The sequence below is a fragment of the Aphanomyces invadans genome (genome assembly GCF_000520115.1).
Source record: "Aphanomyces invadans strain NJM9701 unplaced genomic scaffold supercont1.10, whole genome shotgun sequence".
Taxonomy (NCBI): domain Eukaryota; phylum Oomycota; class Saprolegniomycetes; order Saprolegniales; family Verrucalvaceae; genus Aphanomyces; species Aphanomyces invadans.
In genome coordinates this window covers 471853-496781 of record NW_008580155.1, presented here as the reverse complement: position 1 = coordinate 496781, position 24929 = coordinate 471853, and the positions used below count along the sequence as shown (strand labels likewise).

The 24929-nt window shown below is 54.9% G+C and overlaps 11 protein-coding genes across 18 annotated transcripts; 6 read left to right on the top strand and 5 right to left on the bottom strand.

The window, feature by feature from the left end:
- Positions 1-32: 32 nt before the first annotated feature.
- H310_05799 (hypothetical protein) lies at positions 33-2876 on the bottom strand. The gene is made up of 10 exons (XM_008870630.1): positions 2380-2876; positions 2176-2324; positions 2022-2124; positions 1814-1969; positions 1428-1751; positions 986-1374; positions 725-920; positions 567-661; positions 262-494; positions 33-207 (listed from the first exon to the last, which is right to left on the bottom strand). The coding sequence occupies exons 1-10, from the start codon at positions 2842-2844 to the stop codon at positions 98-100; spliced, it is 2220 nt and encodes a 739-aa protein (XP_008868852.1). The 5' UTR covers positions 2845-2876; the 3' UTR covers positions 33-97.
- A 300-nt stretch (positions 2877-3176) lies between these two features.
- On the top strand, positions 3177-4699 carry H310_05798 (the record flags this gene model as incomplete). 2 transcript variants are annotated; one of them, XM_008870628.1, is made up of 9 exons in its annotated part: positions 3177-3345; positions 3398-3471; positions 3521-3559; positions 3611-3642; positions 3684-3843; positions 3887-3955; positions 4016-4207; positions 4263-4495; positions 4555-4699. In XM_008870628.1, exons 1-9 carry the CDS (start codon positions 3213-3215, stop codon positions 4697-4699), a joined length of 1077 nt encoding a protein of 358 aa, XP_008868850.1. In that variant the 5' UTR covers positions 3177-3212. The 2 variants fall into 2 exon arrangements, with proteins under 2 accessions (XP_008868850.1, XP_008868851.1); XM_008870629.1 differs by lacking the exons at positions 3177-3345; positions 3398-3471; positions 3521-3559 and having other exon boundaries at positions 3586-3642.
- Positions 4462-6438, bottom strand: H310_05797 (hypothetical protein). Of its 3 annotated transcripts, XM_008870627.1 has the most exons (11): positions 6408-6438; positions 6267-6340; positions 6127-6212; positions 5974-6079; positions 5571-5924; positions 5507-5516; positions 5393-5454; positions 5237-5328; positions 5094-5194; positions 4795-5027; positions 4462-4732 (listed from the first exon to the last, which is right to left on the bottom strand). In XM_008870627.1, exons 2-9 carry the CDS (start codon positions 6333-6335, stop codon positions 5137-5139), a joined length of 837 nt encoding a protein of 278 aa, XP_008868849.1. In that variant the 5' UTR covers positions 6336-6340; positions 6408-6438; the 3' UTR covers positions 4462-4732; positions 4795-5027; positions 5094-5136. The 3 variants fall into 3 exon arrangements, with proteins under 3 accessions (XP_008868849.1, XP_008868847.1, XP_008868848.1); XM_008870625.1 differs by having other exon boundaries at positions 5393-5516; XM_008870626.1 differs by having other exon boundaries at positions 5393-5516; positions 5974-6212.
- Positions 6439-7667: 1229 nt separating this feature from the next.
- H310_05796 (hypothetical protein) lies at positions 7668-11567 on the top strand. Of its 4 annotated transcripts, XM_008870621.1 has the most exons (7): positions 7668-7810; positions 7855-8152; positions 8197-8583; positions 8639-9716; positions 9774-10579; positions 10629-10733; positions 10788-11567. In XM_008870621.1, exons 1-7 carry the CDS (start codon positions 7711-7713, stop codon positions 10996-10998), a joined length of 2985 nt encoding a protein of 994 aa, XP_008868843.1. In that variant the 5' UTR covers positions 7668-7710; the 3' UTR covers positions 10999-11567. The 4 variants fall into 4 exon arrangements, with proteins under 4 accessions (XP_008868843.1, XP_008868846.1, XP_008868844.1 ...); XM_008870624.1 differs by having other exon boundaries at positions 8197-9716; XM_008870622.1 differs by lacking the exon at positions 10788-11567 and having other exon boundaries at positions 10629-10781.
- Positions 11568-11591: 24 nt separating this feature from the next.
- Positions 11592-13122, bottom strand: H310_05795. 2 transcript variants are annotated; one of them, XM_008870619.1, is made up of 6 exons: positions 12728-13122; positions 12480-12678; positions 12288-12423; positions 12139-12234; positions 12034-12084; positions 11592-11985 (listed from the first exon to the last, which is right to left on the bottom strand). In XM_008870619.1, exons 1-6 carry the CDS (start codon positions 13083-13085, stop codon positions 11698-11700), a joined length of 1128 nt encoding a protein of 375 aa, XP_008868841.1. In that variant the 5' UTR covers positions 13086-13122; the 3' UTR covers positions 11592-11697. The 2 variants fall into 2 exon arrangements, with proteins under 2 accessions (XP_008868841.1, XP_008868842.1); XM_008870620.1 differs by having other exon boundaries at positions 12034-12234.
- Positions 13123-13655: 533 nt separating this feature from the next.
- On the top strand, positions 13656-15828 carry H310_05794 (proline-tRNA ligase). Its single transcript, XM_008870618.1, has one exon. It carries the CDS (start codon positions 13662-13664, stop codon positions 15774-15776), a length of 2115 nt encoding a protein of 704 aa, XP_008868840.1. The 5' UTR covers positions 13656-13661; the 3' UTR covers positions 15777-15828.
- Positions 15798-16540, bottom strand: H310_05793 (hypothetical protein; the record flags this gene model as incomplete). Its single annotated transcript, XM_008870617.1, has 2 exons — positions 15798-16295; positions 16358-16540. The coding sequence occupies 2 exons, from the start codon at positions 16538-16540 to the stop codon at positions 16083-16085; spliced, it is 396 nt and encodes a 131-aa protein (XP_008868839.1). The 3' UTR covers positions 15798-16082.
- An 81-nt stretch (positions 16541-16621) lies between these two features.
- Positions 16622-17822, top strand: H310_05792 (hypothetical protein). Its single transcript, XM_008870616.1, has one exon. The coding sequence runs from the start codon at positions 16632-16634 to the stop codon at positions 17706-17708; it is 1077 nt and encodes a 358-aa protein (XP_008868838.1). The 5' UTR covers positions 16622-16631; the 3' UTR covers positions 17709-17822.
- Positions 17823-17856: 34 nt separating this feature from the next.
- Positions 17857-19713, top strand: H310_05791 (hypothetical protein). Its single transcript, XM_008870615.1, has 2 exons — positions 17857-19129; positions 19184-19713. Exons 1-2 carry the CDS (start codon positions 17876-17878, stop codon positions 19544-19546), a joined length of 1617 nt encoding a protein of 538 aa, XP_008868837.1. The 5' UTR covers positions 17857-17875; the 3' UTR covers positions 19547-19713.
- Positions 19714-19768: 55 nt separating this feature from the next.
- Positions 19769-24241, top strand: H310_05790 (hypothetical protein). The gene is made up of 13 exons (XM_008870614.1): positions 19769-20249; positions 20302-20815; positions 20889-21194; positions 21242-21363; positions 21418-21604; positions 21660-21821; positions 21868-22001; positions 22052-22475; positions 22529-23182; positions 23241-23709; positions 23759-23814; positions 23870-24000; positions 24050-24241. The coding sequence occupies exons 1-13, from the start codon at positions 19780-19782 to the stop codon at positions 24174-24176; spliced, it is 3756 nt and encodes a 1251-aa protein (XP_008868836.1). The 5' UTR covers positions 19769-19779; the 3' UTR covers positions 24177-24241.
- Positions 24188-24905, bottom strand: H310_05789 (hypothetical protein). The gene has a single exon (XM_008870613.1). The coding sequence runs from the start codon at positions 24883-24885 to the stop codon at positions 24214-24216; it is 672 nt and encodes a 223-aa protein (XP_008868835.1). The 5' UTR covers positions 24886-24905; the 3' UTR covers positions 24188-24213.
- Between the last annotated feature and the right edge of the window lie 24 nt (positions 24906-24929).

The window sequence follows — 24929 nt, the reverse complement described above, 5'->3', positions numbered from 1 at the left end:
CTGACACGCTATCTCCGTGGGAGAAATTCTAAAAGAGAAGGAGGTTGCTGCCAACTTAACGGGTGTTCTAGTGCTGCCAAGTGAATTAGAACAAACGTTAACGCCGGCTGGACGCATCGCGGCCGCCTTTCTTGGCAGTCTTTTTGTCCTTTTGGTCCTCTTCGGCTCTTTTTTGCTCGGCTTCGAGCTCATTCAGCCGCTCCAAAACTACCAAGGCGCCGTCACGACATTGCGAAATTTTGGTGCCGAGGCGGGACGTACTGGGCAAGAGTTCGTTGTACCGCACTTCGGCGAGGGCAAATCCTTCGCGTTTGATGTCTTTGACACTCAACTGCCGCTCGAACGTATCTGGGAGCTGCGCAACTTGCGTTGCCCAATGCTTGGCCGTGCGAGCAAAAAAGTCACGCAGGTTCTCCCCGGGCAGCGGCGTTTGAGTCTCGTCCGCGAGCTGCAGCTGGTCCTGCAAGGTTTCAATCTCTTGTCGAATCGCTTTTCTACAGTGCGCCACGCCATGCTCCTCCATGAGCCATCCATCCACAACGCACCCTGTCGAACGAATGTGGTACCGGTCGTTCTTCTTTTTGGATTTCTTGGTCTCTTCGCAAGTGCCGTCGAGAACATCAATGCCGCGGGCGACGGCTAGCGCTGCCTCACTCGGTGCCTGCGTCAACATGACGAAAATGCAATTCGGCGGCAACTAATATGCACCACACAAGGGAACTACCGGCGGTTTGTCGGCCTCATCTCCTTCGTCGACAGGCTCAATGTATTCTGTAAACTCTTCGTCTTCTTCGTCGTCGTCATCATCCGAGTCGTACGTGCTGTCTTCGGTATCGCTCACTTCGCCCTTCCAGAGCTGCTCGGCCATCGTGCCTGGCAACACTTCGACCCACTCGTCCATGCGCTTCAAATCGAGAGACCTACGGTATCGCACGTTCGTCAGCCCCTGACACGACGCCGCCTCTACAATTCAACGGGGTCGGACCAGCAGTCGTCCAGCGTAATTTCCCGATCGCCGTCTTCCAGCACACCGCCATACACGAAGAACGTGTTGCCTCGTACAATTAACGCCGGATTGATACGAGGCAAAGGCATGCGGACGGCCACTTGCGGCGGCTGCTCTTTATCTGTTTGAAAAACGTCGTTTTGTTGTTCAGTAGCCACTGGAGGCACGACCACGACGGGCTCCACGACCGCGTCGTTGGCCTCCTCGTCCTTGGACTCTTCGTCATCCGCCAACTCGGTCGGGAACTTTGGCATCTCGCCATCCCCTTCGTTGTCTTTTTCTTCTTCGTCGTCGTCCTCGAGATATACAATGTTGCCGTCCGCACCGACGTAGCCAAACTGATTGAGCCGTTTTGCTTCTTCCATTGCCTACGCCATCGAGAGTTCATCACGCCATTGATGAGATGATCTTTGTCGCCTACGGATTCTCCATCGCTGCCTTCGTTGTCGCTTGCAACGTCTGACTCGCTAGTGTCGTCGCCTTCGTCGTCTTCATCGACAGCATCGCCGACCTTGGTCTTCATCCTCCGGCGCTTTGCCCCTGGCTCTTTTTTGTTGCGAAGGCGGTACTCGTACCACCGCTTCCGCTCCATGTCGTACGCAAACATGTCGTTGTAAAAGACACTCTTGAGCTCGTGGCGCCGACCTTCCTCGTCAAACACACCGCCAAACAGAATCGCGCGGTTCTTGTACACTGTCATCGTCGCGCCACTTCGGGGCGACGGTGCGTGGCCTTTTCGCGACAGCTAGCCATGCATGACAGCGTCATCGGCGTGCATGTCGCAGCGCCATGATGACATGCACCAACCTTTTCCCAAGTAGGGTCTTGCGACTTGATAATCGGGCCCATATGCAGCGCCCAGATGTCGGTATACACCTTGCCTTCGGCCTTCTCCCCAACGTTCTTCACCTTGGCATATCCTCCGTACATGAAAATCGTATCGTTCGAGGACATCACTGCGAGCTACATTTGGATGGCAATGTGTCAAGGCCGTCAAGTCTTTCTCTGGACGAACCTGGCAGCCGCTGCGTGGCGCGGGAGTGGCTTTGTGCACTGGAAACGATATCTTTTTCCATTTGAGATCGGCAAAGTTAAAGAGGAAGAGATCGTTGAACCACCTGCATCATATCACATGAGCATTCAAAGGGGCAGCAAAGGACCAGGCTTACTTAGTCTCGCGGGCCGCTTCGTAAAATCCGCCAAACACCACGAGGTAGTTGCGCCACACAGTCATACGATGGCCGCTGCGAGGAGACGGTCCGCCCTTGCCATCGAGGCATTCCCACGAGTTGGTCTTCAGGTCGAGGCGCCACAAGTCCTGCACACGTCGATATGAAGATCATACTTTTGTCGTGGACTTTGGCGCATCGTACTCTGTAGTGGTAGAATTGATCGGCCGTAGCAAACTCTCCGCCAAACACATACAAATGGTCCCGGTACACGACGCTCTGGTGGCTGCACCGTGGCGGTGGCGTGTTTGGTGACGAGATTAGCTTCCATTCGTTCGCTTCAATGTTCCATCGGTATAACTCGTTGTAGCACACGTTGCATTCGCCGTCAAAGTACTCGCCTCCAAACATGAGCAAGTCGCCGTTAATCATGGAGCTCAAGGAAAAGTTTGCACGCGGCGACGGCTGCAGCGATGGGACAATCGTAATGGCGACTTTGGCAGCGTCCTTCTTCATGAACTCTTGCAAGATCGCCTCAATGTCTTCCTCGCCGGCATCCTTTGCTTCCTTCGACGCTTTCTTCTTGTTTATCTTTTGCTGTTTGAGCTCTTGTCGCGCCTTCTTCTCCTCCTTCTTGGCAGCCCCCGATTTCTTGTCCTTCTTCGCCATCTCTTTGCTGCTGTGCAACAATGTTGATGTCGTGTCCGGATATGGACGAAATCCATTGGTTGTTGTTGCATGAATGCAATATCCGGATAAAGATTGCACCGAAAATGCCGTTCACAGCGGTGTTCCTTGACGTGACCCACCGCGAGGGCGAAGACAACCTGCTGTATTCGACCAATGCAAGCAACGATGCTATCTTGAGGCTGCGAGGAATGCTAGCTGCATCTGCAGGAGCGTGCAGAACTCTTTTCCACGAATGCATTGCGCAAGCGTCGATGACCCCAGACGTCCACGCAGCCTACGTCGACGATAGCGATGTTCTCTTGGTCCTCCTTCAGACATCCCCCACATGGCTAACAACAACTTCAGTTATGGTTGAATTTGCCCAACGCAGTATGCGCGTCATTTGCGCTGCATGCGGCCCACGAGGTTCCAAGCTATCCAATTGGTCGCCCGATCGCCTGGACGCAATATTTGAGGCACTCTTTCGTCGCTTCGACCATGGTCCATCCCACCACAGATGTGAAGCCATGGACACTAACACCCTCGCTGGTAGAAGTGGCAGAATGCACGATGTATGTGCTGTTTCCGCAGAGCGTTCCATTCATCCAACTTCCCTTCGACTCGCTCGTACGACTCACTGAACACCATTGCTTCTCCTGTCATGGAAATCCATTAGACCACGTTACACGGCATCCTCGCAGCTCAACCCAGCGTCGTACGTAAATGCATGCTCTAGCCTCGATGTTTTCCTTACGGCGGATTCAAGACGAACTGCGTCGGACGTGTGATTCTTTGGAGGTTCGTCGTGGCCATCGCTGCCGTCGCCTCATACATTACAGGTCGGACGTGGTTTACTCTGAACTGGACATGCCTCAAACCAGCCTTGTGTTTGAATGGTTCTCTTTCGTCGGCCATGGTCCTTCGTACGAAACCATCTACATTGACGGCGACAGATTTCAACTGCTCGTTGTTCCGGGCGCGCGTCGCGACTCCTTGAGCGTCGGTATCTTTGGCAATGCCCTTTGATGCAGACTCAACATAGGTGTGGTCCATTTGCATGCTCTCTCGTTGCGTGGATGATGCGGTCACTGCACCTGACCAAGCCCATTCCGTGCGTCCACTCCGTTTTTCATCATCGTCGCGTGGAAGGAATTGACGAGAACGCAAATAGTATGTGTTGGATGCAATTCAGGCGGCCCTTCCACTGCCACATGCAACCATTACAGGCCACGTCAGTGTGGTGGCGTACGACATCGTTGGGAGATCAGTCCTATCTTCCGTCGAGAGTCTCTCAGAAGGGCCGGAGAGGCACCTCTTCTTTCAGCATGTGGCTCGCTTGCGGGGTGAATTCGCCTATGCCCAGGTACATTCAGCGTTGCCGATTCATCATGTGAGTGCAATCGATGTACTGCCCGTAGACAATGCATGACATGCTGCGCGCGAAAGTCGTCGACCAGCCCCACGACCTGGTCCAACGAGTCGCCGACCCCCTGCACTTAAATGACGACCACGAGCTGAATACAGACGAAGGCGACGCATGTCTGTTGTCGTCGCGGTGGAGTCAATTCCGCCCCGATCCCATTTTGTGCCACCCCATCACGCAGGCCACGGCCCGTGTCCAGCTCAACAACCGTGAATTTTGGGTCATTGGGTACGAATGGAGTACATAGTCCAACAACAGCCGATTTCATCCTGCGCACTAACCCATAGCCATCGATACGCCGCGTACGAGTTGTTTGCGTGCGTGGACGCCGCGGCGGCGCTGCCTTTGGCCATCACGGAGCTCGTCCAAATCGCATGGGATCAACTGGTGTCTGTGCAGCCCACGGCGATTCGAGGTGGTAACGCTGGATAACTTTGCTCGTGTGCTCCTAGTTCACTGCATCGCCTGCACACCAGAACGTTGTGAGCCACGTATTTCTTACGCGGCTGTGTATGCACCGTGCATACCTGACGACAAAACAAACTGACGCGGCCATTGTGCCGATACGACGCCGTCGCGGAGCGCGGGCAGTTCGAACCGGTTGAGGAAAAACAGCATCTGCTGCGCCAAAAACGCCGTCGTTGTCCACAGCGCCACGTAGGAAAACCCAAACGGAAAGCTGAAAAAGTAGACGTGGAACAGGGCAAAGAGGCTTAAAAACACGGGCGGAAAGAACGTGAGCGACAGGCAGGTGCGGACGCTAGAAACATTCAAGCGCATGAGACCGAGCACAAACATGTCAAGTGCCTCTTGCAAACCAGCGTACCAAATGACCGAATAGAGTTCGCACAGCCACACGACAGACATGATCATGAACGCGAGCAACCGGTCTTTAAAAAACTCGAACAGGAAAAAGAGCATCCCGACCTAGGTCGAGTCAGACAACGCCGATGTTGGAAGGGTCTGCACCATGATGGGAACGAAGACGAGGGACTCGATGATGTGGCTGAACACGAGCTTGAGGTACGGCATGCGATGGCGAATGTGGTGCTGCAGCGACACTACATCCGTCGCTGAGAGCGCTATGAAGCAGACCGGTGCCTGTAAGCCGGATGAACAACGTACGCGTGAAGCGGAGCATGCGCTGCTGGGTTTCTCGCAGGATGAACGAAACCAACGTGGTTGTACTGAAGAAGAGAAAAAGCGTCGTACACAAGATGCCAAGCTTGAATGCCATACGTGAGTGCAGCTACATGCAATAGTACGTAATGCGGCGGCATGGAGTCATCGGGGAACAAGTTACCGTCGCAGTCGTGGCCTGAAACTCCGTCGCGTAATTGAGATTGTACACGTCTTTGGAGAATTCGTGGCGAAGGTACCCGTTCCCGTTCGCAAGGTGGACGAATTGGTTGATCACGATGGTGTCGTACCCGACAAACTTGTCGAGGAATAACGTCCAGGCGGGGGACTGGTCGAACACGTGCTTGATGCCAAAGCACGCGCTCGAGCTCGGAATGGATACGTCGACCAGGGTCACGTTCACGGGACCGGCGAAGTTAGTGTCAGGAAAGTCGAGAAGTGACAGAAGCCCTTTGTGCACCGCAAACACGAACGAGTTGCGATTTGGTTTGGCCGACACGCGATGGAAGAGCAATCCCTACGAGACGGTCTGGGATGATCATGACAAGATATGACGTGGTACGTACGAACGGGTGTATCCACGGCAACGGATCGGATGTAATGCCCACTCGCATGAGCGGCGGCAGGGTTGGAGGCATGTATTGCCTGAAGCATCCATGTTGCCCATGTGTGCTGAATGTGAACATTGTCATGACCTGTCTGTTGGTGACCCCACATACCTGACAAAGTTAACATGCAGCACAGCTAAGATCATCAAGAATGTCATTGCTGTTGCGAACAGCGCAGTCTCCACGGCAACGCGCGTCTATCCATGATATTGTCCACATTGTCAACTGCCTTCTGAACAAGCCCAACGTACCTTTCCACCCGCAAGCTTGGACAACATCCGACTGACGCGAACATGCATGCCGAAGAAGATTTGCTCCATCCTTCCTACGCAAGATCAACCATCAAGACAGGCCAGTGCCATCGCTGCCTGCGCCGCCACATGTCCACGCACCTTGGTCGTCCAGATTGGTGATGGTGGTCGGGGAGGAATTTCTTCGTTGAAGTTCAAAATTCCCGTATACAACCGGATTACCGTTACGCAACTAAATATTGCAATTTTAATGCGTTTCAGGAGCTTCGAAAAGGTTGGCGGTGGTCGACCATCGCCTTGCGTCTCGAGGGGCGCTCCATAAAGGCATGTATATATGTACCAGCGCTCTAAACATCATGCTGCTCAAGTAGCTGTGTCGAGCGCCACTTGTCACGCCCCGACGAAGCTAGATATATTCATCATATATTTCATCAGGTATCACAAAAGTGATGGTGTACTGTACAAAGTTATCCGTCAGTATCACAGGATAAGGTGCAGCGCACGGACGATTTGGACGACGTGGCGACGATGACCGGTGGATGCGTGGCGCCGCAGTTGCCGAGAGGGGTGCATTTGTATGGAGGTACGGCCAAATGGCATGGACTGGATCCATGCAGCAGCCTCCATGGGTGTTCCCCGTGGAGGTTAGCATAACAGCTCCCCAGGTGGAGATATTCTCGTCCAGTGAAGGGAGTGTAACCAGATTTGCACGATGCTTTTCCTACTTTTCCTCGGTGGCTGGCTTCTACTTGAACATTTTTGCCCATGGGATGGTTTCTGAGTGTGAGGTCCGAGGCTGGTTGTTTCGCGGCCGAGGCTTCGGGCCGCCTTCTCGACCAGTGTAAACGTTGTGGCCGTGGTGCAGAGATTTCAATTGTTCGCGGAACACCCCATGCGTGCGACAATAAAGCAGCGCCTCTGACGGCGGCGATTCAGTAGCAAGCGGCTGGCAAACGTTGCCATTGGAACGCATAGCAGCTTCATCGTCGACAACCGGCGAAGCTTCAACGTTGTTCATACAAAACACTCGTCTTTGCTTTGACGTGCGTATGCATGACATTACCCATGGATTTCGTCTCAAGCAAATTCGCGAGCTCGAGCAGGTCGCTCACTATTCGATTCCTCTGGTGCGACAACTAACCTACTATAGCCACCTGATGATCTCGTGTTGAATGTAAACTGAAATTGCTGAGAATGCGTCGTTGGCAGTGGTGAAGCCGAATGAACTATCATCATGGGGAGTTCCGCTGTGGAGTGCGGTGGAGCGCAGTTGCGGCAGCGGCCCATAGCTCCCGGCAGACGATCCGATGCCACCGAGACGACACACAAAATGAGAATCGGCGAAAATCCGGATATGAATGCTCTTTTCCGGAAGACGGTTTCAAAAGTCAAGCAACCGATTCCAAATCCCCCCGCGCAAAAGGCGCGGGACTTCGGCGGCGACATGCAAGGCGCTGTGATCGAAGAAACTTGGGAGATGATGCACCAGACTCCCATTAACGCTTACTGCTACAACCCGAATGCCAACTGCTTTGTCACGACAGGTTCGCTCTTTGCTCAAAGTGACCACTCATGTCCCGGTCCACAGATGAACACACGATCAAACTCTGGAACACCGAAGGCGAGACCCGTAGTGTGACCCTGCCAGCCCGAACATCGTATTTGATCCAAACGATTCAGTACATATCATCGCGCAACATGTACATGTCGAGTGCGCTGGACGGCTCTCTTCGGTTTTACGATGAGTCCTTGGTGGAGCTCGCCAGCATCTTCACGCATCGTGCCACGATTCTGTGCCTCGTGTTTGACGAGCCGCGAAATCGAATCATCTCGGGTGGTATCGATGGATGCAGTGCGTGGCTCCTTCGCGGCAGGGACACTGAAGGGTAGGTCCACATCTTCTCAAGCATCATCCACCTGTTTTCACCAGATACGACGATGCTCATGTAATTCGAAACCCGTCATACCAAGTGGCACCACTGGAACTATTCAACAAGACTGGCACATCGTGGGTCCGACGCATGAAGATCGACGCCGATGCGAACCGACTGCTTGTCCTTTCGGACAACACGCTTTTCGTATACAATCTCTCGGACGCAACCCTAGTTGACACATACAAGAAGCTCGTGAAAGGCAAATGCGGCGCAATCACGGACTTTCTCGTGTTCAAGAAGAAGTCCATCGTGGCGAGTTGTATGGATGGGTCGATCTACGTCGTCACGATATATCCTCGTTCCACCGTTGCAGTGTTCAAGGAGCACACCAAGACTGTCACGTCTCTAGTACTGGATCCGTTATCTGGCCTACTGATGTCCAGGTCACACCCTTTCGTACATCTTGCAGTGTTCCTCACTCGATGTCATGGTCTTCAGCTCTCTCGATAGTTCGATGCGCATGTGGGACTTGGATCTCCTCCGGAATGTCCATCAGCTTCGCCTAGACACGCCGCTGTCTTCTCTCTTTGTGGTGCCGCACACCAACCCCGTCGTGTTTGCTTGCCAAGCTCGCCAAGCTATGAAGCTCCTCACCCTCAAGCACACGCTCAAGGAGCACTCGACGTTGGCGTCACCTATCGCAATTCTGACACATGTGACGGCACCGTCCAAGCCCATGCGTCATGTCAAACCCGCCAACGTAAAAGCTGCCATGCTCAAGCATTCGACATACAAGACGCCATCCATGCGCGTCGTCGCAGATGCTCTCACTGAGCAGCGCAAGCTGTCGAGCAGCCATCATGACAACCACGTGATATCGATATGCCTGGACAAAAGCATCCGCATCTATGGTGGCACCGACATGGCGGTACCTGCGACCATGTACGTGCCTGAGGACGCCCAAGATGTCGTCGGAGTGGCATTCAACTCGTACCGCGACCTGTTGTACATCCTAATGCGCAAGCACATCTTGGTGTTCGACGTCGTCGAAGATATCGTCACGCCTCAGCACGTCATTGACGTCGACAACAGGACGGTGAAATGCATTGGTGTGTGTCTCGTCGTGCCACAATTCTACGCAAAGCCGCGCCACTCCCAAGCTGCCTCGCGCAGACGGCTAAATTCAATCGTAGACTTCATTCGCAAAGGCAGCAGCATCACGGGCGATAGCAATGACTGTTTGACGGCCGATGCGTGGGTTGTTTGTGGTACCGACAAAGGAGAGCTCCTCTTCAGTGCCACTTCACATGGTAGCTTGGACGAAGCTCCAGTTCAGCAAGCACATTCTAGTGCAGTGTCGCTCGTTGCGTTCACGGCCATTTCAACTGGATTGCTTGTCACGTACGGCATGGACAAGACATTTTGCTTCTGGCGCATGTCTCCACGTGTGATGCGAGTCGGATCGCTCGCAATGGGCGACCACCCCACATGCATCCACGTCGCTCCGGCTTCTCAGATTGTCGTATGTGGATTTGAAGACGGCCGCGTCGACTACGTCGACTTTGCCGACGCTGAGGTATGTAGCTAAACCCCCCAACTGGGTTGGTGATACTGTACCAATGGTGTGTTGAAGCCTCTCGTTGTGACGTCGGAAGTGAACCATGCTGCCCTTGTCACGGCTGCCGACTCTTGCGACCCCCTCCATCTCCATGTCACCACCAGCTTTGACATGACTCTCAAGGTTTGGGACCAGCAGAAATCGCTACTTCGGGAAGTTCAGATGGCGACACCTCTAACAAGTCTCTGCTTTATCAACTCGTTTGGAGACCTCTTTGTCGGGATGCAAGCCAAGATGTTTTCGATATCCCGACAGGACATTCTACCGGCAAAACTTCCCCTACCTCGACCGGCGCGCACGACATCCGCGTCGTCGAAACTCGGCGGGCCAAGGAAATCCAGCAATCGGAGGCGAAGCAGCACCAACAACGGCTGTTGCAGTAGCAGCATCGATCAATCCTCCGCTCAAACAATGGCCACCGACCTCACCAACACGGATAAATCCACAGAATCTCCCATTGAATTCTACGCTGGTGACGAAGATGACGCCAGTGATGAGTTTGAAGATCAAAACGATGATGATATGGCCCAGTCGAAAAAGCTTGACGGGGGTCCGCCATTGTCGCCACCATCGAGTCGCAGAGCCACGTCCCCAACACGCATTCGACGACCTGTTCAAGTGCACACAGCCGATGTCGTCTTGTACAACCCTCCTGTTCTTCGGCAAATTAGTACGCCAGACAACAATCACACGATCCTTTCTCCATTGGACGATTGCCCGCAAGTCTCGAGCGGTCACGATTCAACTCCGCAATCGCCTCAGTTGGACTCGGCGACGTTGACACCAATTTACGATAGCCGGCAATTTCGAAAACCTGTCCAGTATACGATACCCTCACTCATTCCACTCTCACCAATTTATTCTTGATAGACCTGCCAGCGAAGCCATGATGCGGTATCGAAATCGAAAAGAGCGCCAGGCCCAGCAAGCCGCAGCGTCTCCGAAGTTCAAGACACCTGCCAAAGCAAACTTAACGTGTGTATCCTACGTTAGCGAAACGACTTGAAGAGAAGTTATGTGTGGCTGTAGACTGGGAAAGCTTGAGCCCCCCCAACATGGCGATGACCCCGCCGTCCATGCATCTTCCTTTACTGCGATATCGCCAACATTCCAAGGTGGGGCCGCACGACCTGTTCAACGCACGCCAAGGAAACTCTGGAATGCGATCGGAGCTGAAGACCGCCGTCTGATTGTCCTGCAACGAACGTCCGTGCAAATGGACAAAGGGGGTGGCGGATGACGTACGACACACCATGGATTATATCGAAACCAAAGTCACGACTACCATCGCCAGTAGCACTGTCAAGTCGAGTGGATGGAATCCAGGAGTGCTATTGCAACCGCATCGTTGAACCGAGATGCGTATTTTGTCTTGCACGTCGCCCCAGAATCCCGAGATGACCTTGGCTGGGTCGAATGCCAGATCTGCTTGGCAAGGCATCCATGAGTTGTGAGAGAAGGGTCCATTGCTGCAGATACGAACCGGGTGGAGTAAACACTCCATCGCATGCTCGGTACAACGTGTCAAGCAAGGGTTGGCACTTGGGCGCGCACTTGTTGGTGGTGGGGTCGCAAGACATGCACGAGCCAGGGGTTGTGCCGTCTCCTTGGGTGACAACAGCTTCGATAGCGTCGCTGCATGGCCCCCACGAGTTTCCTTGAGGCGTCGGGTTCGGGAAGGAACTCGTCCCATGCACTCTGTCGAGGATGCCAATGATCATAGCCCACATCCAAAGGACATTCCATGATCGAGAACTCCACGTCCAACCTGCCAGCATGTTGGCGTCAGACTCGCACCGACAAAGGCACTATTGGGGTATAAATAGCACAGAAGTGATTGCACGAGAAAATTGAATCTTTATGCCCTAGATCACGTCGTGGTCGTGACCGAGTCTATTGCGGAACACTGCGACCATCGCATGAAAAAGCCCCACCATGTCTACTTGGACTTGACGTCGACGAGGTTGCAGCTGATGTCCCACAGCCGCTTGGCGTCCTTTTCGTTCTTGAGAGCAGGGGCCGGCTCGACGACTTGGCACCGTTCCAAGTATTCACCGCCCTTAAGCGTGGTGCTGATGGCGGCAAACACAGCCGAGTGCGCACCGACTTCGGCTGTTTGCTGAAAGAGAGGTCGCAGTACGTTCAAGTACTTGGCGGCAAGCGCAAAGGCTGGTTGCATGTTGTCTTGCATGTTGGTGATGACCAGGCCAGGGTGCACACACGTCGCCTACACCACGCATTCGATCAAGACCTGCGCGACAAGATGGCGACATACCGTGAGGTTGTGTTTGCCGCCGTAGCGACGGTTCAGCTCCAGCGTAAATAACTAAGCTCATCAAGCGCGCTAGAGATGCGAATGATGGAGGAGATCGAGACGTACGTAGTTGGCCAGCTTCGTCCAACAGTACGTGTAAATGCCATTGCCGTAGTTTGTTTTCTTGGCGTTCAAGTCGTTGAATGGAATGGATGTAGCAAACTGCTCGATATACATGAGCCATTCGACTCTGCACAGATTCGAACGACATGTACCTTCATCATGCACGAGCCGACGTTGACGATGCGCGGAGCGGGCGACTTGAGAAGCGTCGGCAAGAGAAGGTTCGTGAGCAGGAAAGGACCCAAGTGGTTGATCCCGAACACTCGCTCGTGGCCATCGACAGTCACGCTACCGACCCGTTCGTGAAGTACCGAGTTCCCCCATGATATCTTGAATGCACGTACTCGCGTTGGTAAAAGTTGACGCCAGCGTTGTTGACCAAGATGTCAAGAGGCAACTTCGTCTTCCGGAACGCTTCAGCAAAGGCACGGACAGATTTCAAGTCCGCGAGGTCGACCTGCAAGAATTGCAACTTCGCAGACGACCCGACTGACTTGGCAACGCTGGCGATGGCGGCTTCGGCACGCTCCTGGGAGCGGCAAGCTGGTTTTACAAACCTTGTAAGCCTCGATCAATATTTAAGGGCATGTACCGAAGACAACGTGCGCGCCTTGTTGCGCCAATTGCCGCGCCGTTTCGAGCCCAATTCCGCTGTTGGCACCGGTGACAATGGCAACTTTGTCGTGGAGCGACACGCGCGTGTACCCGTAGCCTCGAATGACCATCGAGTGGCACGAGACGGCGTTTGCGACAGCCACGACCTCCATAATCCATCGCAACCACAGGTAGTTGCTGACGTCCCACGTCAGCCAGATGCAAGCGAGCCCAGTAAGCGCATGGCGCTTCACGTAGTCGTGACCTGGGTCAATGTCACACAACAACACGCGTGAGACGAGCACGATCATCGTGTACACGCCGAACACGATCGATGCCAGGCCAAGGAAGACCATCGTGGGCGCTGGAATTTCCAAATGCGCACGAGGTATGCGATCAACATCCGGATAAAAGCCGGATAATCTTGATTCGTGTGAGTGCAGCATTTCTTTTGTTCACAAGTGGGGTGGCAGACACATCTTGCGACGTAGCCTTGAAGGTCTTCGCTTTAAGGCAGAGCGCAGTGTACTGCGCACACGTCTATTTTTCCTACGTAGTGCCACGTTCGTGCGCCGCAAGAGACCCTGGTTTGCCAGCACACTTTGTACACAGAATCGAGAACCATTCATCGTTTTGCAATCAAGCACCTTATGGAGAGGCACGGTTGCTTCACAGCCTCCACGCATGGAGAAATGCGTGCGCCCGAGAGAACCCAGGCACGACGCTGGTGGCTGTTGTAGGAGCACACCCTGCCCCTCCACAACCATGTTTGTCGTGCCCCTGTGATCTTGTGGTGCGCCCGAGCCACCCAGGGGAAGGTTGAACGTTGGGAATGACCAATCAGAGCGTGGGAAAATCGAAGTTCGAAGGAACCAACGAAGTACAGAAGCGTGAGGCGGCAGCACCATTCCTGAACTTGGCTGATAAGCACCATGGCCGAGAAGATCGTCTCGGCTTTCCATGCTCTGGGAATTCCGTTGGAAACAGTAGACCACGTGCCTGCCTTCACGGTGGAAGAGCAGGCGGCTGTTGTTGGCCATTTGCCTGGTACCCTCACGAAGAACCTCGTGTTGAAGGACAAGAAAGAAGGCATTTTCCTCATCTGTGCTGCGGCGACCCAAACCGTCGAAGTCAAGACATTGGCCAAGAAGATGCAATTGGTAAGCAACAAGGTCAACTTGCGCTTTGCCACCGAAGACGTGTTGCACGAAGTGTTGCAAGTGAAGCAAGGGTCGGTGTCCCCGCTGGCTGTCCTCAACGATACGGAGAACCAAGTCCGCTTGGTGTTGGACGAATCCCTTCTCCACGCCGACAAAATCAACTGCCATCCTCTCCAGAACGACAAGACGGTGTCCATCACACCTGCCGACTTGCTCAAGTTTGTGCGCCACTACGCGCATGAACCCCTGATTGTCGACTTCTCTGTGTCCGTCGCGCAAGCAACATCCCCGCGCGCCGCTGCATCCAAGGCTCCAGCCAAGGAAAAGAACACGATTGTGAAGCCTGACAAGATGGAAAAGGACACCAAGTCCAAGGAAGGCATGGTGTGGTCGAAGAAGGAGAACTTCCCCGACTGGTACACGGACGTCATCACCAAATCGCAAATGATCGACTATTACGATGTATCGGGGTGCTACGTGCTTCGACCTTGGTCGTACGAGATCTGGGAGCGCATCCAGGCGTACTTGGACGGCAAGTTCAAGGAAATCGGCGTCAAGAATTGCTATTTCCCCATGTTTGTCACGTCGGAAAAGTTGAACCGCGAGAAGGACCACTTGGAAGGGTTTGCGCCCGAAGTCGCGTGGGTCACCAAGAGCGGCGACACGGACCTGAAGGAACCTATCGCGATTCGCCCGACGTCGGAAACCATCATGTACCCCGCGTTCAAGAGCTGGATCCGGTCGCACCGCGACTTGCCGCTTCGTTTGAACCAGTGGTGCAACGTTGTGCGATGGGAATTCAAAAACCCCACGCCGTTCATCCGCACGCGTGAATTCTTGTGGCAGGAAGGCCACACGGCCCACGCGACCAAAGAAAGCGCGGCGACCGAAGTGATGCAAATCTTGAATTTTTACGCCGGCGCATACGAAGAGTTGCTTGCTGTGCCTATGATCAAGGGCAAGAAGTCGGAAGTCGAAAAGTTTGCCGGCGCCGACTACACTACCACGATCGAAGGGTTTGTTCCTAGCACGGGCCGCGGCATTCAAGCTGCGACGTCGCACCATTTAGGCCAGAACTTTGGTCGTATGTTTGGCATTTCTGCCGAAGACGATGAAGGCAAGAAGATCATCCCGTACCAAAACTCGTGGGGGTTCACGACGCGCTCGATCGGGGTGATGGTCATGCTCCACGGTGACGACAAGGGTCTTGTGCTACCCCCCCGCGTCGCGCCCATCCAGGTCGTCGTGATTCCGATCCCCGTCAAGGATAAGGACGAAACGGACATGCTGTTTGCCGAAGGTGACAAGCTCCACGATATTCTGCACAAGGTTGGCGTACGTGTCGAAGTGGACCACCGCCGCATCTACACGCCGGGCTGGAAGTACAACCACTGGGAGCTCAAGGGCGTACCGCTCCGCTTCGAACTCGGCCCGAAGGATCTCGCCAAGTCGCAGGTCCGCGTTGTCCGCCGCGACAACAACGACAAAGTCGACATTCCAATCAACGAGTTGGCCGCCAAGATCCCCGCGCTCCTCGAGCAAATCCAGGCGGATATGCTTGCCCGCGCGCGCACCGAGCGCGATAGCCGCATCAAGGTTGTGACGGAATGGAAGGACTTTGTCAAGACGATTGCCGAAGGCAACATGGTCCTCACGCCATTCTGTAACGAAAAGGAATGGGAAGAACAGGTCAAGGCCCGATCCCGTGACGAATCGCTCGCGCTCCTTGGTGAAGACGGTGAAGCGGACAACACGGCGACGAGTGTCGCGGCCAAGAGTTTGTGCTTGCCCTTCGAACACAACGCGGCGCCGATGGAAGACGGCGTCAAGTGCTTCATCAGTGGCCAACCCGCCAAGTGTTGGATTCTTTGGGGACGATCGTACTAAGTAGCGTCGCGTTGAGGACATCGATAACTTCGTCGACATTTTTTGCATTGAACTTTGGCATCACGTTCACATTCGAATGGAAAACTGACGGTGAAACTACAGAACGTCGACGCCAACGCTCCACACAAGCAACACCGCACGTACTCCAGTGGCGGTGGGAGTGTGCCTGAGCCATCGGAGCGTCTCTCCATCACCGTCGTCCATTGCCCTGCCTTCCGCTTTAACTGGGTTCCGGAGACATGGGAAGCATGCTCGATTCCCGCCGCCGCAGTATAATCGTGGAGCAAGGGGTGCCACAACGTTCAATTAACTCGAAAGATGGTCGACCACTGGTTTCGGCCGTGAATTGAACACCAGTTTCTTGCGTGCAATTCCCACGACGGTGTAGGCAGTGGATGTTGTGTCGGTATCGTCTGCGCTGACCTCCTTCGCCTTCTTTCGCATGATAGCCATGGGCTTGGGCAGTTTGACTACTTTTCCTTCCAGCAAGTGCGTGCCAATGAGCAGCGTTGGAACACCCTACGTGCACACATGCTCACGAGCACATATCAGTCGTCCATCTCGAGACTACTTTGAGTCACCTTTTGATACTGGAGTTGGCCTAGCTTTAATGATGCTTTCGAGTCTGCGATCAGCTCTCCCTGTAGCTCCAATATGCTCCACTCCGCATCACCATTTGCATGCTTGTACTCGACCGGAAGGCGCATGGGTGGGATGCCGGACGATGCGGCGGCAAGCTTGGCAGCATCAACCTTATCCGGCATCTTTATCCGGATCCGGTAAAACGGCGGAACATGACGATTCGAAAAAGATCGGCTCTTCGATTTTCGAGGAGCATTTGGAATCTAGCGCAGCATGGGCAACAGCTCGAGCGTTCTCGACAGCGTCACGTCCTTCGAGGACATCAACGACATCCAGAAGGCGCTCCAGGCATCGCCCGATCCGACAGATGTCGACGTGATCAAGGCGTTTCACGCATGCTGCTACGTGTCAACGACGTGCCAGCGCCTGCAATGCATTCTCGAAATGTTCCTCAAGCACGGCGTCGATGTGAACGCAACGGACCCAACGACGCAATGGACCATTCTGCACCACGTGTTTGCGTCCCAGAAGACGTTTGTGTTGCCGTACCTCCTCGCAGCTGGCGCGAAGCACTCTCGGGATGTGAATGGTCTTTCCCCCTCCGACTACTTGCCGAAGAGTAAGCGCGATCATTTTGTGCGAATCTACATGCAACAATGCGATGATGTTGTTGTTCCTACTGCTATGACACCTGCTGGCGAATCATGCGAGGTTCAAATGGTTCACGACTGGAAGCGCGACACGCATGAGCTCGGTGAGCTGTTGCATGTAAAATGCAAGGGCACTGCGGGCTACGTCCAGCTCATCTATCACGAGAACGACTCCATCGATTCGCTGCAGGAGGAAGCCGTATTCGATCAATTCATCAATGTGGAAGGCGGCGAGCGAACCTTATCTTTCAGCACATCTCACTTGCCCGAGATGGCTGTCGTCCACGTTTTGTACGTGGCGTGCGACAAGCAAATGATGCACAGGAGAATCCAAGCAACCGATGGACCCCTGCGAATGCAAGCCAACGTCGAGAAGTACGTCTTCACAGTCAATGGGGAAGCGTTCCATCATGGAAATCCTATCTTGGACGGCATGGTGTTCCCCACCATGCGCGAATTCCAGCAGTTTATGAAGATGCTCAAGAGTGACAAGTTACAAAGCGTCGCGTACGTCGATGACAGCATCAATAACCAGCTCGACGACACCACAAACGACACGACACCATCGCAACATCCAGGCTCACCCGAGAAGCGGCACCCCAATGGAGGGAAGGCGAGCCTTGAGCCCACCGAGCTGCAACTGGAGTCCAACCAGCAGGAAGTCGAATCTCCAACCTGCTCGTCCTTGGTTGCACCTTGACAAACTTCACAAACGTTCTGGTCTCGTTTAAGTACGATTTGAGGTATTAGTATGTACTATTCGCAACATCATACTAGTATTAAAGGAACAAAATACTTACAACTCTGGATAGCGTATTTTGACTGAGCTATTTCGGGCAATTCACAACACTCGCTTGACATCCCGTCATGAGTTCGGTCAAGTTGGGATGCTGCCTCGGGGTGGCACTCGTCGTCGATGACATTCACAAGGGATGTAACCTAGCCTTCCGGTACCCCGCCCCTCAAAGCGACAGTCACGTGTCTGCCTTTCACCGCTTGAGTTCCGCACTTGTCGCCAAGCTCTTCCGCCCGAAGAACGTCCTGTGCAACCAAACGTTTCAACTTGTGATCGACGACCTCCGATTCATCAGTCACCCTGTAACGATCAACGAGCCGACGTCGAATGCAAACCCAGCGCCGTCGTCGACAAATGCGACCTGCACAGGAACTGCGTCGTCGTCTGGACGGCGCGATACGTCCATGTTTAACGTCATCTTTGCCCTCGACGATGCCAAGCTCGACGGAATGCTAGCGTCATCTTCACAATCACCTCCGTCGTCCTCGCAACGGGACAAAAAAGTCAACGCATTTGCCCAAGTCGCGTCCCAACTCGCCCACGCGCTCATGCACGAGGAAGCGCGCGTGGGGTTCGTCACCACCGAAGTGCGTGAGTTGCTGCACATTCGCGACGAAATCGCTCAAAACGAACGGCAACTTGCGCTACATTCGTCCGACAACAATCCGAACGGAGGCGGCGGTGGCGGGAACAACGGGGGCAATAGCGGAGATAAGGACACAACTGATGTCGAGGTCGACCCTCAAACACTCATTGACGTCGCCCTCGGCAAGAGCATTCTCGCCAATGACCTCAAGGCCATTTACCACGGACTCGAAGAAGACGGCGCCGTCCACGTGCTTTTGAATCGGTGGGTGCAGCTCTCGCTAACACTGGACGACGCGACCACCGTCCACATCACGTCCATGCGGCCGTACCACACCCTGCTGCTCCTCCATGACAACGACAAGGTCCTCGAGGCGCTCCCAGCCGATGCGTCGCCTCAACTCCGCCTCCTCATCAGCGCGCATAACCCCCTCCGCGACTTCCAGGAACTCATGCTTGAAACGGGCCTTCCTTTGAAACAACTTTTCCGGCTTGCGGCGCACTTGGTTTACTGGGGCGTCGCCAAGGTGATCGAGGCCGTCACCATGTACAACGTGTACCACGTGAACCCGACTGCGACCAACGTGCACAGCCAGTCGGCGACCGCACTCGAGTTCCGTCGCAAGTTTACCTCCATGGAGCTGCCCGAAGTGCTCGCGACGTTCAATGGAAAGAGTCGGCTATCGGTCTTTATGAACACGTTGAATCCCCAGCGCAAACTCGAGTACATTCACATGCTGGTGCGGGATTGCGATTGACGAGATGGAGGCGCGTTGACATGATGCTTGCTGTAGATCTGGCTGCTCCAGCACGAGTTTGTGTCGCAGATGCACCAATATGTGCATTTACTGATACCTGACGCTGAAGGAAGCGGTGTACATGATGGGTTGCCGCCGCCGGTTTCGCACTCCCCCGCCCTCTTATCGTCCTACTCACCCCAGTCTTCCGAAAAGACTGACAAGGAGATCCTCGCGCAACTCACGCGACAAGCCAACACACCCACGCCGGTCGTTGAGTTGTTTCGGCGCCTTGAACCTTACTTCCACGGCCAGCACCACCTCGTGGAAATCATGTGGCGCGAGAACGTCACACGGGGCGAGCTACGCACAGTCCTCAGTACGTACGCAGACATCCTAGCGCTCGCCGACCATGAGTGACATCGACGACCATCCTTTTCTCTTTGCTTTCCTCAAGTCACGAGCTCGTGCGTTGTCGCGTTTGCCAGGAAGCCTTTCCTTTCATGGGCACTAACTAGCACTCGATGCACGATTTCTGAAATGATAGAACGCGCCGGTCGTATTTTTTAATATATCGCCAATTGAAGTATACATATTTCAATATTTCTCCATATTATCAAAAAATCAAACTCGACGGCATTTCGTCAAATCGGATGTTTCTCTCGTGGGTTTCCAAGTGCGAGCTGCTTCAGTCGCCGCCGGAGGCCCATGTCCTCAAGGTGTTCAATGAAGGGTGCCAGCGTGGTGTGTGCTCTATGGTTGTGGGCTTCCTCAGTAATCCCTCGGAGCAGCAACAATCGTCCACAGACGCCGCCCAGGCCTCCCCATCGATGGTGTCGGTGCTCACCACCCCCACACACGTTCGATGGGCAATGGAACCACTGGGTCACAGTTTTGCTCTGAGCATGGAAGACAGCGAAGTCATTCTTGGCGCAATCGGCGTCTACGAACGATGGCTCGGTCTTGGCAATGCAGGGCTCGATGGCCGTCCAAAGTGTATGCATGCGCAGGAGCAAGAATTCATTCGGGACCTCCTCGGCCACATGTCTCTCCTCTTCGAAGATAAAGATGGACATCGATCCAATCCAGAGCTCATCGCCACCCACGCATCTCTTTGCCAAACGTACGTCCGTGGATCATCTTATCTCGTGTTTTAACGCGACTTGCATGTGCAGTGTGCTCGACCTGTACTCCGCCCTCGGACGCAAACGTGGCGCCCAGATGACCACGGCGACTTGGGACCATTTCCTTCGTCTCCTTCTCGGAATCACGGATTGCATCCTGCACGGGTCCAAGCACACGCTTGCTCTGCCCCTCTGTGCCCACCTCTTTCGCGTCACGCTGGAACAGTTTATCCTGTCGCTGCATGTGACAGGTGTAAAAGGGGAGCTCTGGAACATGCTGCTCAAATTTTGCCGTCGCTGGCTTCACCGAAAGGCCGTGATTGAGCAATGGCACAAGGCATCGCTCGCACTCACCCAAACCCTCATGGGGCGCCTTGTCGTACCATCGTCGGCCGAGTCGAAGCACTCATCGTCGCTCAGTGTTACCATTGCTTGGGTCGACAACGCCCACGTAACCAAATTTGAGCTCGCAAGTCCGTTCTTGGCGTATGCGTGGTACCGCGTCATGCGCGTGATCGGCCACCCGAGCTTGTTTGTCGATCCAGATGTCTACCTGGCTGCTATCGTACGTGCTTCGGCTTTGCACGCTCTTCTGCATCCATTGGATTTGATGGAGAGGTACTGACGGGATCTTGTAGACTGGCGTACACCATCTCGCCCAGGTGCTCAGCTTTGCCAAGCCTGCCGCGGCCACCGGAACGACCCCCAGGCAGCCGCAGCTCCCAGACGTGAACACGATCCTTCGCATTCTCGGTCCATGGCTCTTTGACGCGTCGCTGAACCGGGCGCAAATGACACGATTTGCTTTGTGCCGTGCGGAAGCCATTCGATGTCTTGGTGGTCTCCTCTGCGGTCATGGCATCGGTCGAACGAAGCAAGTGACATGGCCATTCACGATTCGAGCGCTCATGGCGATTCAGAAGGCGCTCCTTGACACAGACGAAGTAGAATGGCTTGCCCATTGCGCCGACTCAACTAGTTTCTTTTGCAGGTTGTGGTCGCGGCGGCCGTCGTGAGCTGCTCGCGCATCTTTGGAACGCATGGCACCCACACATTGCGAGGCGTTGGCGTGTTGGCGGGCACCTTCCACCATGCCATTGACCACATTCTGAGGTACATGAGGATTACCCAAGTAGACGGGTGGCTCACGGACATGAATAATACCAGCTTAACTGTCAACAAGGCGGGATCGACGACGGCACGCAAAGACGGTCTAGCAGACAAACGGTCGTCCATGGGGTCGGACGTGGGGGAAAACGCGCCCGCGACGGTCGGCGGCGTCTCGATCAAAGCGTTGAGAAAGGCGTGCATTGAAGCGTGCAGCTCCCTCCTGACCATCCATTCCCACTATCCCGTACACTCCGTCCCACGTTTGACTTATATTGTTGCTCATCGATGGACGTTTGTAGCTCGCGATCACAAAGCAAGTGGAGAAGGCGCTCGTGGCCAACGAAAACCTGGACGAGAACCTTCCAGGCATCTACTCGTCCTTGCCGCGCTACCAGAGCTCGAACGTTGTGACGCTGCTTATCAACTACCTTAAAACCGAACAAGACCCGACCAACCAGCAGGTGCAAACCGACTCGAGTTCACCACACTCGAATGATTCACTTGTAGATGGCCATGTGGCAACTCACCATCGCCGTCCAAAAAGAAGCGCTCTTTTGGTCCGTCGGGCTCGCTTCCACGCGCAACTCCCAAGTCCCTGCAACCATCAGCACCATTTGCTCCTTCGTGACCAAAGTCCCCAGGTACTGGAGCGCCTCGCGAGTCACTGTTCGCCTTGTCACAAATCGTACAGTCGATGGAAACCCGCCGTCATCTTCACCGCCCTCGAGTGCCTTCGGTACCTCACGATCGTCAGCGAGCACCTGTACAAGCACGTGTTTTCGTCGTGTGTGTTTTTGATAAGCTGCGTGTGCGAGTTTATGGCGACGAATGCCCAAATGCTGCGATCGTCGCGCACGCCGCCTCCATACCTGGACCAGCTCATTGCGTCAGCCACATCGTGTCTGCTAGAATGGGTCGTCACGACGCCGCAGCTGCTGTCCAAGGCCCAGATCATGGTCAAAGTCATCGCAACGACCGTCGACGCTGCCGATTTTCACTTGGACTTCCCCCCCACGACGCCCGATGCCGACTTGGCAACCCGTCTAAGCGCTCAGCATTTGCTCGAATACCTCGTTAAGCACCATGCTCATGGCAGCCACGATGGCGTCAAACAAGTCCGTGTCGTTTCAAGTCGTTTGGTCCCCTCATGAGTTTGTTTGCTTTGTAGATTTATAACCCAGCCACGACCCATTACACGTGGAACTTGCACACGGTGGTGTCCATATTGGAGACGCGGGATTACGTCCACGTGACGTTGCGCGACTCGTCGGGGTGCTACCAGTGGCGCACACACCCGCAATACTTCCCGTCGAAATTCGCCTCGCTGTCTGCGCCGCCTGCCCCCGCCACCACTGCACCATCCCTCCCCCAGGAGTCTTCCACTGTGGCCACGACCTCGTCGACAGCTTCCACGACGCTGGAGGCAGGCTTGAACCCGCCTCCGTCCGACCCACTTCTCCGCTCCCTTCGCAAGAACGCGGCGTCTCTAACGAGCTGGAAGTCGGATGGCTGGGAGGGCAACACGGGCGGAAAGCATTCCGACTCGTCCGCCAAGCGTCATGAAGCCCAAGTGACTCTCTTTGAAACGCTCCTGCAGGCGCAAGCGACTGACTTTGCTCAAAATCGACGCGTCGCCACCGTCAACTTGCTGGAGGCACCAGTTTCGGCCCCGTCCACCACCCACATCGCCCGCCGTCTGCTCTCTCAACTGGGATTTTTGTCCGTTGCTAGTTGGGGGTCGTTGCTGCCGCTGGCCCCGTCCGCGCAGCTACAGCAGGACCTACAGGCTCTCGATCGTTTACCGACGCGTGAAACGTACGAGGTCCGTCCACCCCTTGACGTACTGTTCGCGGGGCCGTCACTCCATTGTTTCCAATTAGATTGGGATTGCATATGTGGTGAACCAGCCGTCTCGCGCCGGCTACGACGTAGTCGAGGTCGTGTCAGCAACCACCGCCAGTTCGTCGGCGTGCTCGTCAGCCTACCTCGCCTTTGTCACGACCATGGGCACCGCTGTGGACGCGCACTCGTACGGTGGCTTCCTCGGCTACCTTGACCGAAGCAGCCCTCGCACCCCCGCGCTCGTGTATGCCCAGCACAACTACGAAGTGGCGTTCTACGTCCCAACGCTGGCACCCGCACACGGATTGGTGCTGGACAAGGCCGAGGTCTTGATTGTATGGAACGAGTGCCAGCAAAACTACCGCCCAGGCACGGCGCTATGGGCTTCTGCGTACAACCTTCCGCATCCGAAAGCCAGTGTGTGCATTGTAATTGATCCGCTGGACGACGGGCTCTTTTGCGTCCGTATTTGCGTCGACGGGTCGGCCTTTGACTTGTCCAAAGGAGGTGAAGCGCCTTCTCGAAACCGTCCCATGTCCATGACGCTTGATGGTAGATGGTGCCACAGATGCCGACGACACGTTCAGCGGCCGCGTCTTGGGTCCCTTGCAGGTACAATTTCTCTCTTTGGTGTGGAGGGTAAAGGTTGCATGGTGGTGGCCCGCAGGATGGCATGGTCGTAGGCAGCGAATGGCTTGGCCCGTTGATCCGGCAGACGGCGCTCAATGCCATGCACGTCCATCGACTGCACTTGCGGTACAAGCACTCTCTCGGACTGTCGTCGCAGTCGCCGATTCGGTACGATAGCCCAGTCGACCGTAATACACTGATGACGTCCATGTTGTAGACCACAGGAGAAGCGGACCAAGCTCATCACGGCCATCGCGAAGCAGCATATGGATCCAATGCTCCCCGGCGACTTTTACAGCTCTCTCTTCGTGCCTGAAGCGCCGGCCACCCCCGTCGCAGGATAAAATCGTAAGAAGAAGCGAGATCGTGGTGCAATCAATATTAAAGGTAAAGGGGATGGATGTCGTGGGGCTCGTTCGGCGTCTGACACATTGGACACTTCTGGGACGCGAACACCGCTTGTGTGATGCATTCGCGGCAGAATATATGGCCGCACGACGTCGACGTCAAGTCCCGCAGGGTGTCGAGGCATATGGCACACGTCGTTGCCTTCCTGTACATTTCGAGGGCGACTTGGTTGTCCAAGCACACTTGCGTGCATTCTGCCGATCGGATGTGCTCGGGATCGTAGCGGACATGTCGTGCGGGCCGTCCATTCCCGTGACTTCGATGTCCTTGCATGGGGAGCTTTCGCTTCTTGCACATGTGTCTCTTCGCCGTGGCGCTTAACGTAGGATTGGGGTAAAGCGTGGCCACGATAACAGGGGCATCGTCGTCCATGTCGTCACTGGTCAGATCGATCACCGGCGTCTCCTGCGTCGCAACACGGGACACCCGTTGCTGCCGATGGTGTGGCACCGACGGTGGTCGACCAGCACGATCATCGATTCTTTCTTCAACTAGCGATTCATCCTCCTGGCCTCCAAGTGGGTCCAGTATCGAGTGCAGCTCGATATCGTTCAGTAAGTTCAGGCCGTCGAGCTCGACAGCATATATGTCGTCGACTGCCACGCCCTCCATCGGCGCCACGACGTCTTCTCGAATGGAGCCCATGCTTACGTTCGCCGCGTTGGGCGAAGATGCGCTTGGATTGGACA

Excerpts from the sequence above, each read along its gene's own strand:
- H310_05795 (XM_008870619.1), bottom strand. The coding sequence starts at position 13,085 with ATGGTCTTCCTTGGCCTGGCATCGATCGTGTTCGGCGTGTACACGATG. Across the intron at positions 12,235-12,287 it reads TCGGCTCGTGCATGATGAAG|TTTGCTACATCCATTCCATT; the intron begins GTACATGTCGTT and ends TATATCGAGCAG. Across the intron at positions 11,986-12,033 it reads GCGGCAAACACAACCTCACG|GCGACGTGTGTGCACCCTGG; the intron begins GTATGTCGCCAT and ends TGCGTGGTGTAG.
- H310_05790 (XM_008870614.1), top strand. The coding sequence starts at position 19,780 with ATGTTTCTCTCGTGGGTTTCCAAGTGCGAGCTGCTTCAGTCGCCGCCG. Across the intron at positions 20,250-20,301 it reads CACGCATCTCTTTGCCAAAC|TGTGCTCGACCTGTACTCCG; the intron begins GTACGTCCGTGG and ends TTGCATGTGCAG. Across the intron at positions 23,710-23,758 it reads CTTTGACTTGTCCAAAGGAG|ATGGTGCCACAGATGCCGAC; the intron begins GTGAAGCGCCTT and ends GCTTGATGGTAG.
- H310_05791 (XM_008870615.1), top strand. The coding sequence starts at position 17,876 with ATGAGTTCGGTCAAGTTGGGATGCTGCCTCGGGGTGGCACTCGTCGTC. Across the intron at positions 19,130-19,183 it reads TCGAGTACATTCACATGCTG|ATCTGGCTGCTCCAGCACGA; the intron begins GTGCGGGATTGC and ends TGCTTGCTGTAG.
- H310_05792 (XM_008870616.1), top strand. The coding sequence starts at position 16,632 with ATGGGCAACAGCTCGAGCGTTCTCGACAGCGTCACGTCCTTCGAGGAC.
- H310_05789 (XM_008870613.1), bottom strand. The coding sequence starts at position 24,885 with ATGGGCTCCATTCGAGAAGACGTCGTGGCGCCGATGGAGGGCGTGGCA.
- H310_05797 (XM_008870625.1), bottom strand. The coding sequence starts at position 6,335 with ATGGAGCAAATCTTCTTCGGCATGCATGTTCGCGTCAGTCGGATGTTG. Across the intron at positions 5,517-5,570 it reads TTCAGGCCACGACTGCGACG|CTGCACTCACGTATGGCATT; the intron begins GTAACTTGTTCC and ends TATTGCATGTAG. Across the intron at positions 5,329-5,392 it reads GCGCATGCTCCGCTTCACGC|TGTCGCTGCAGCACCACATT; the intron begins GTACGTTGTTCA and ends CGACGGATGTAG.
- H310_05799 (XM_008870630.1), bottom strand. The coding sequence starts at position 2,844 with ATGGCGAAGAAGGACAAGAAATCGGGGGCTGCCAAGAAGGAGGAGAAG. Across the intron at positions 921-985 it reads ATTACGCTGGACGACTGCTG|GTCTCTCGATTTGAAGCGCA; the intron begins GTCCGACCCCGT and ends GCGATACCGTAG. Across the intron at positions 662-724 it reads ATGAGGCCGACAAACCGCCG|GCACCGAGTGAGGCAGCGCT; the intron begins GTAGTTCCCTTG and ends ATGTTGACGCAG.
- H310_05794 (XM_008870618.1), top strand. The coding sequence starts at position 13,662 with ATGGCCGAGAAGATCGTCTCGGCTTTCCATGCTCTGGGAATTCCGTTG.
- H310_05796 (XM_008870621.1), top strand. The coding sequence starts at position 7,711 with ATGCAAGGCGCTGTGATCGAAGAAACTTGGGAGATGATGCACCAGACT. Across the intron at positions 8,153-8,196 it reads CGCGGCAGGGACACTGAAGG|ATACGACGATGCTCATGTAA; the intron begins GTAGGTCCACAT and ends TGTTTTCACCAG. Across the intron at positions 10,580-10,628 it reads CAATTTCGAAAACCTGTCCA|ACCTGCCAGCGAAGCCATGA; the intron begins GTATACGATACC and ends TATTCTTGATAG.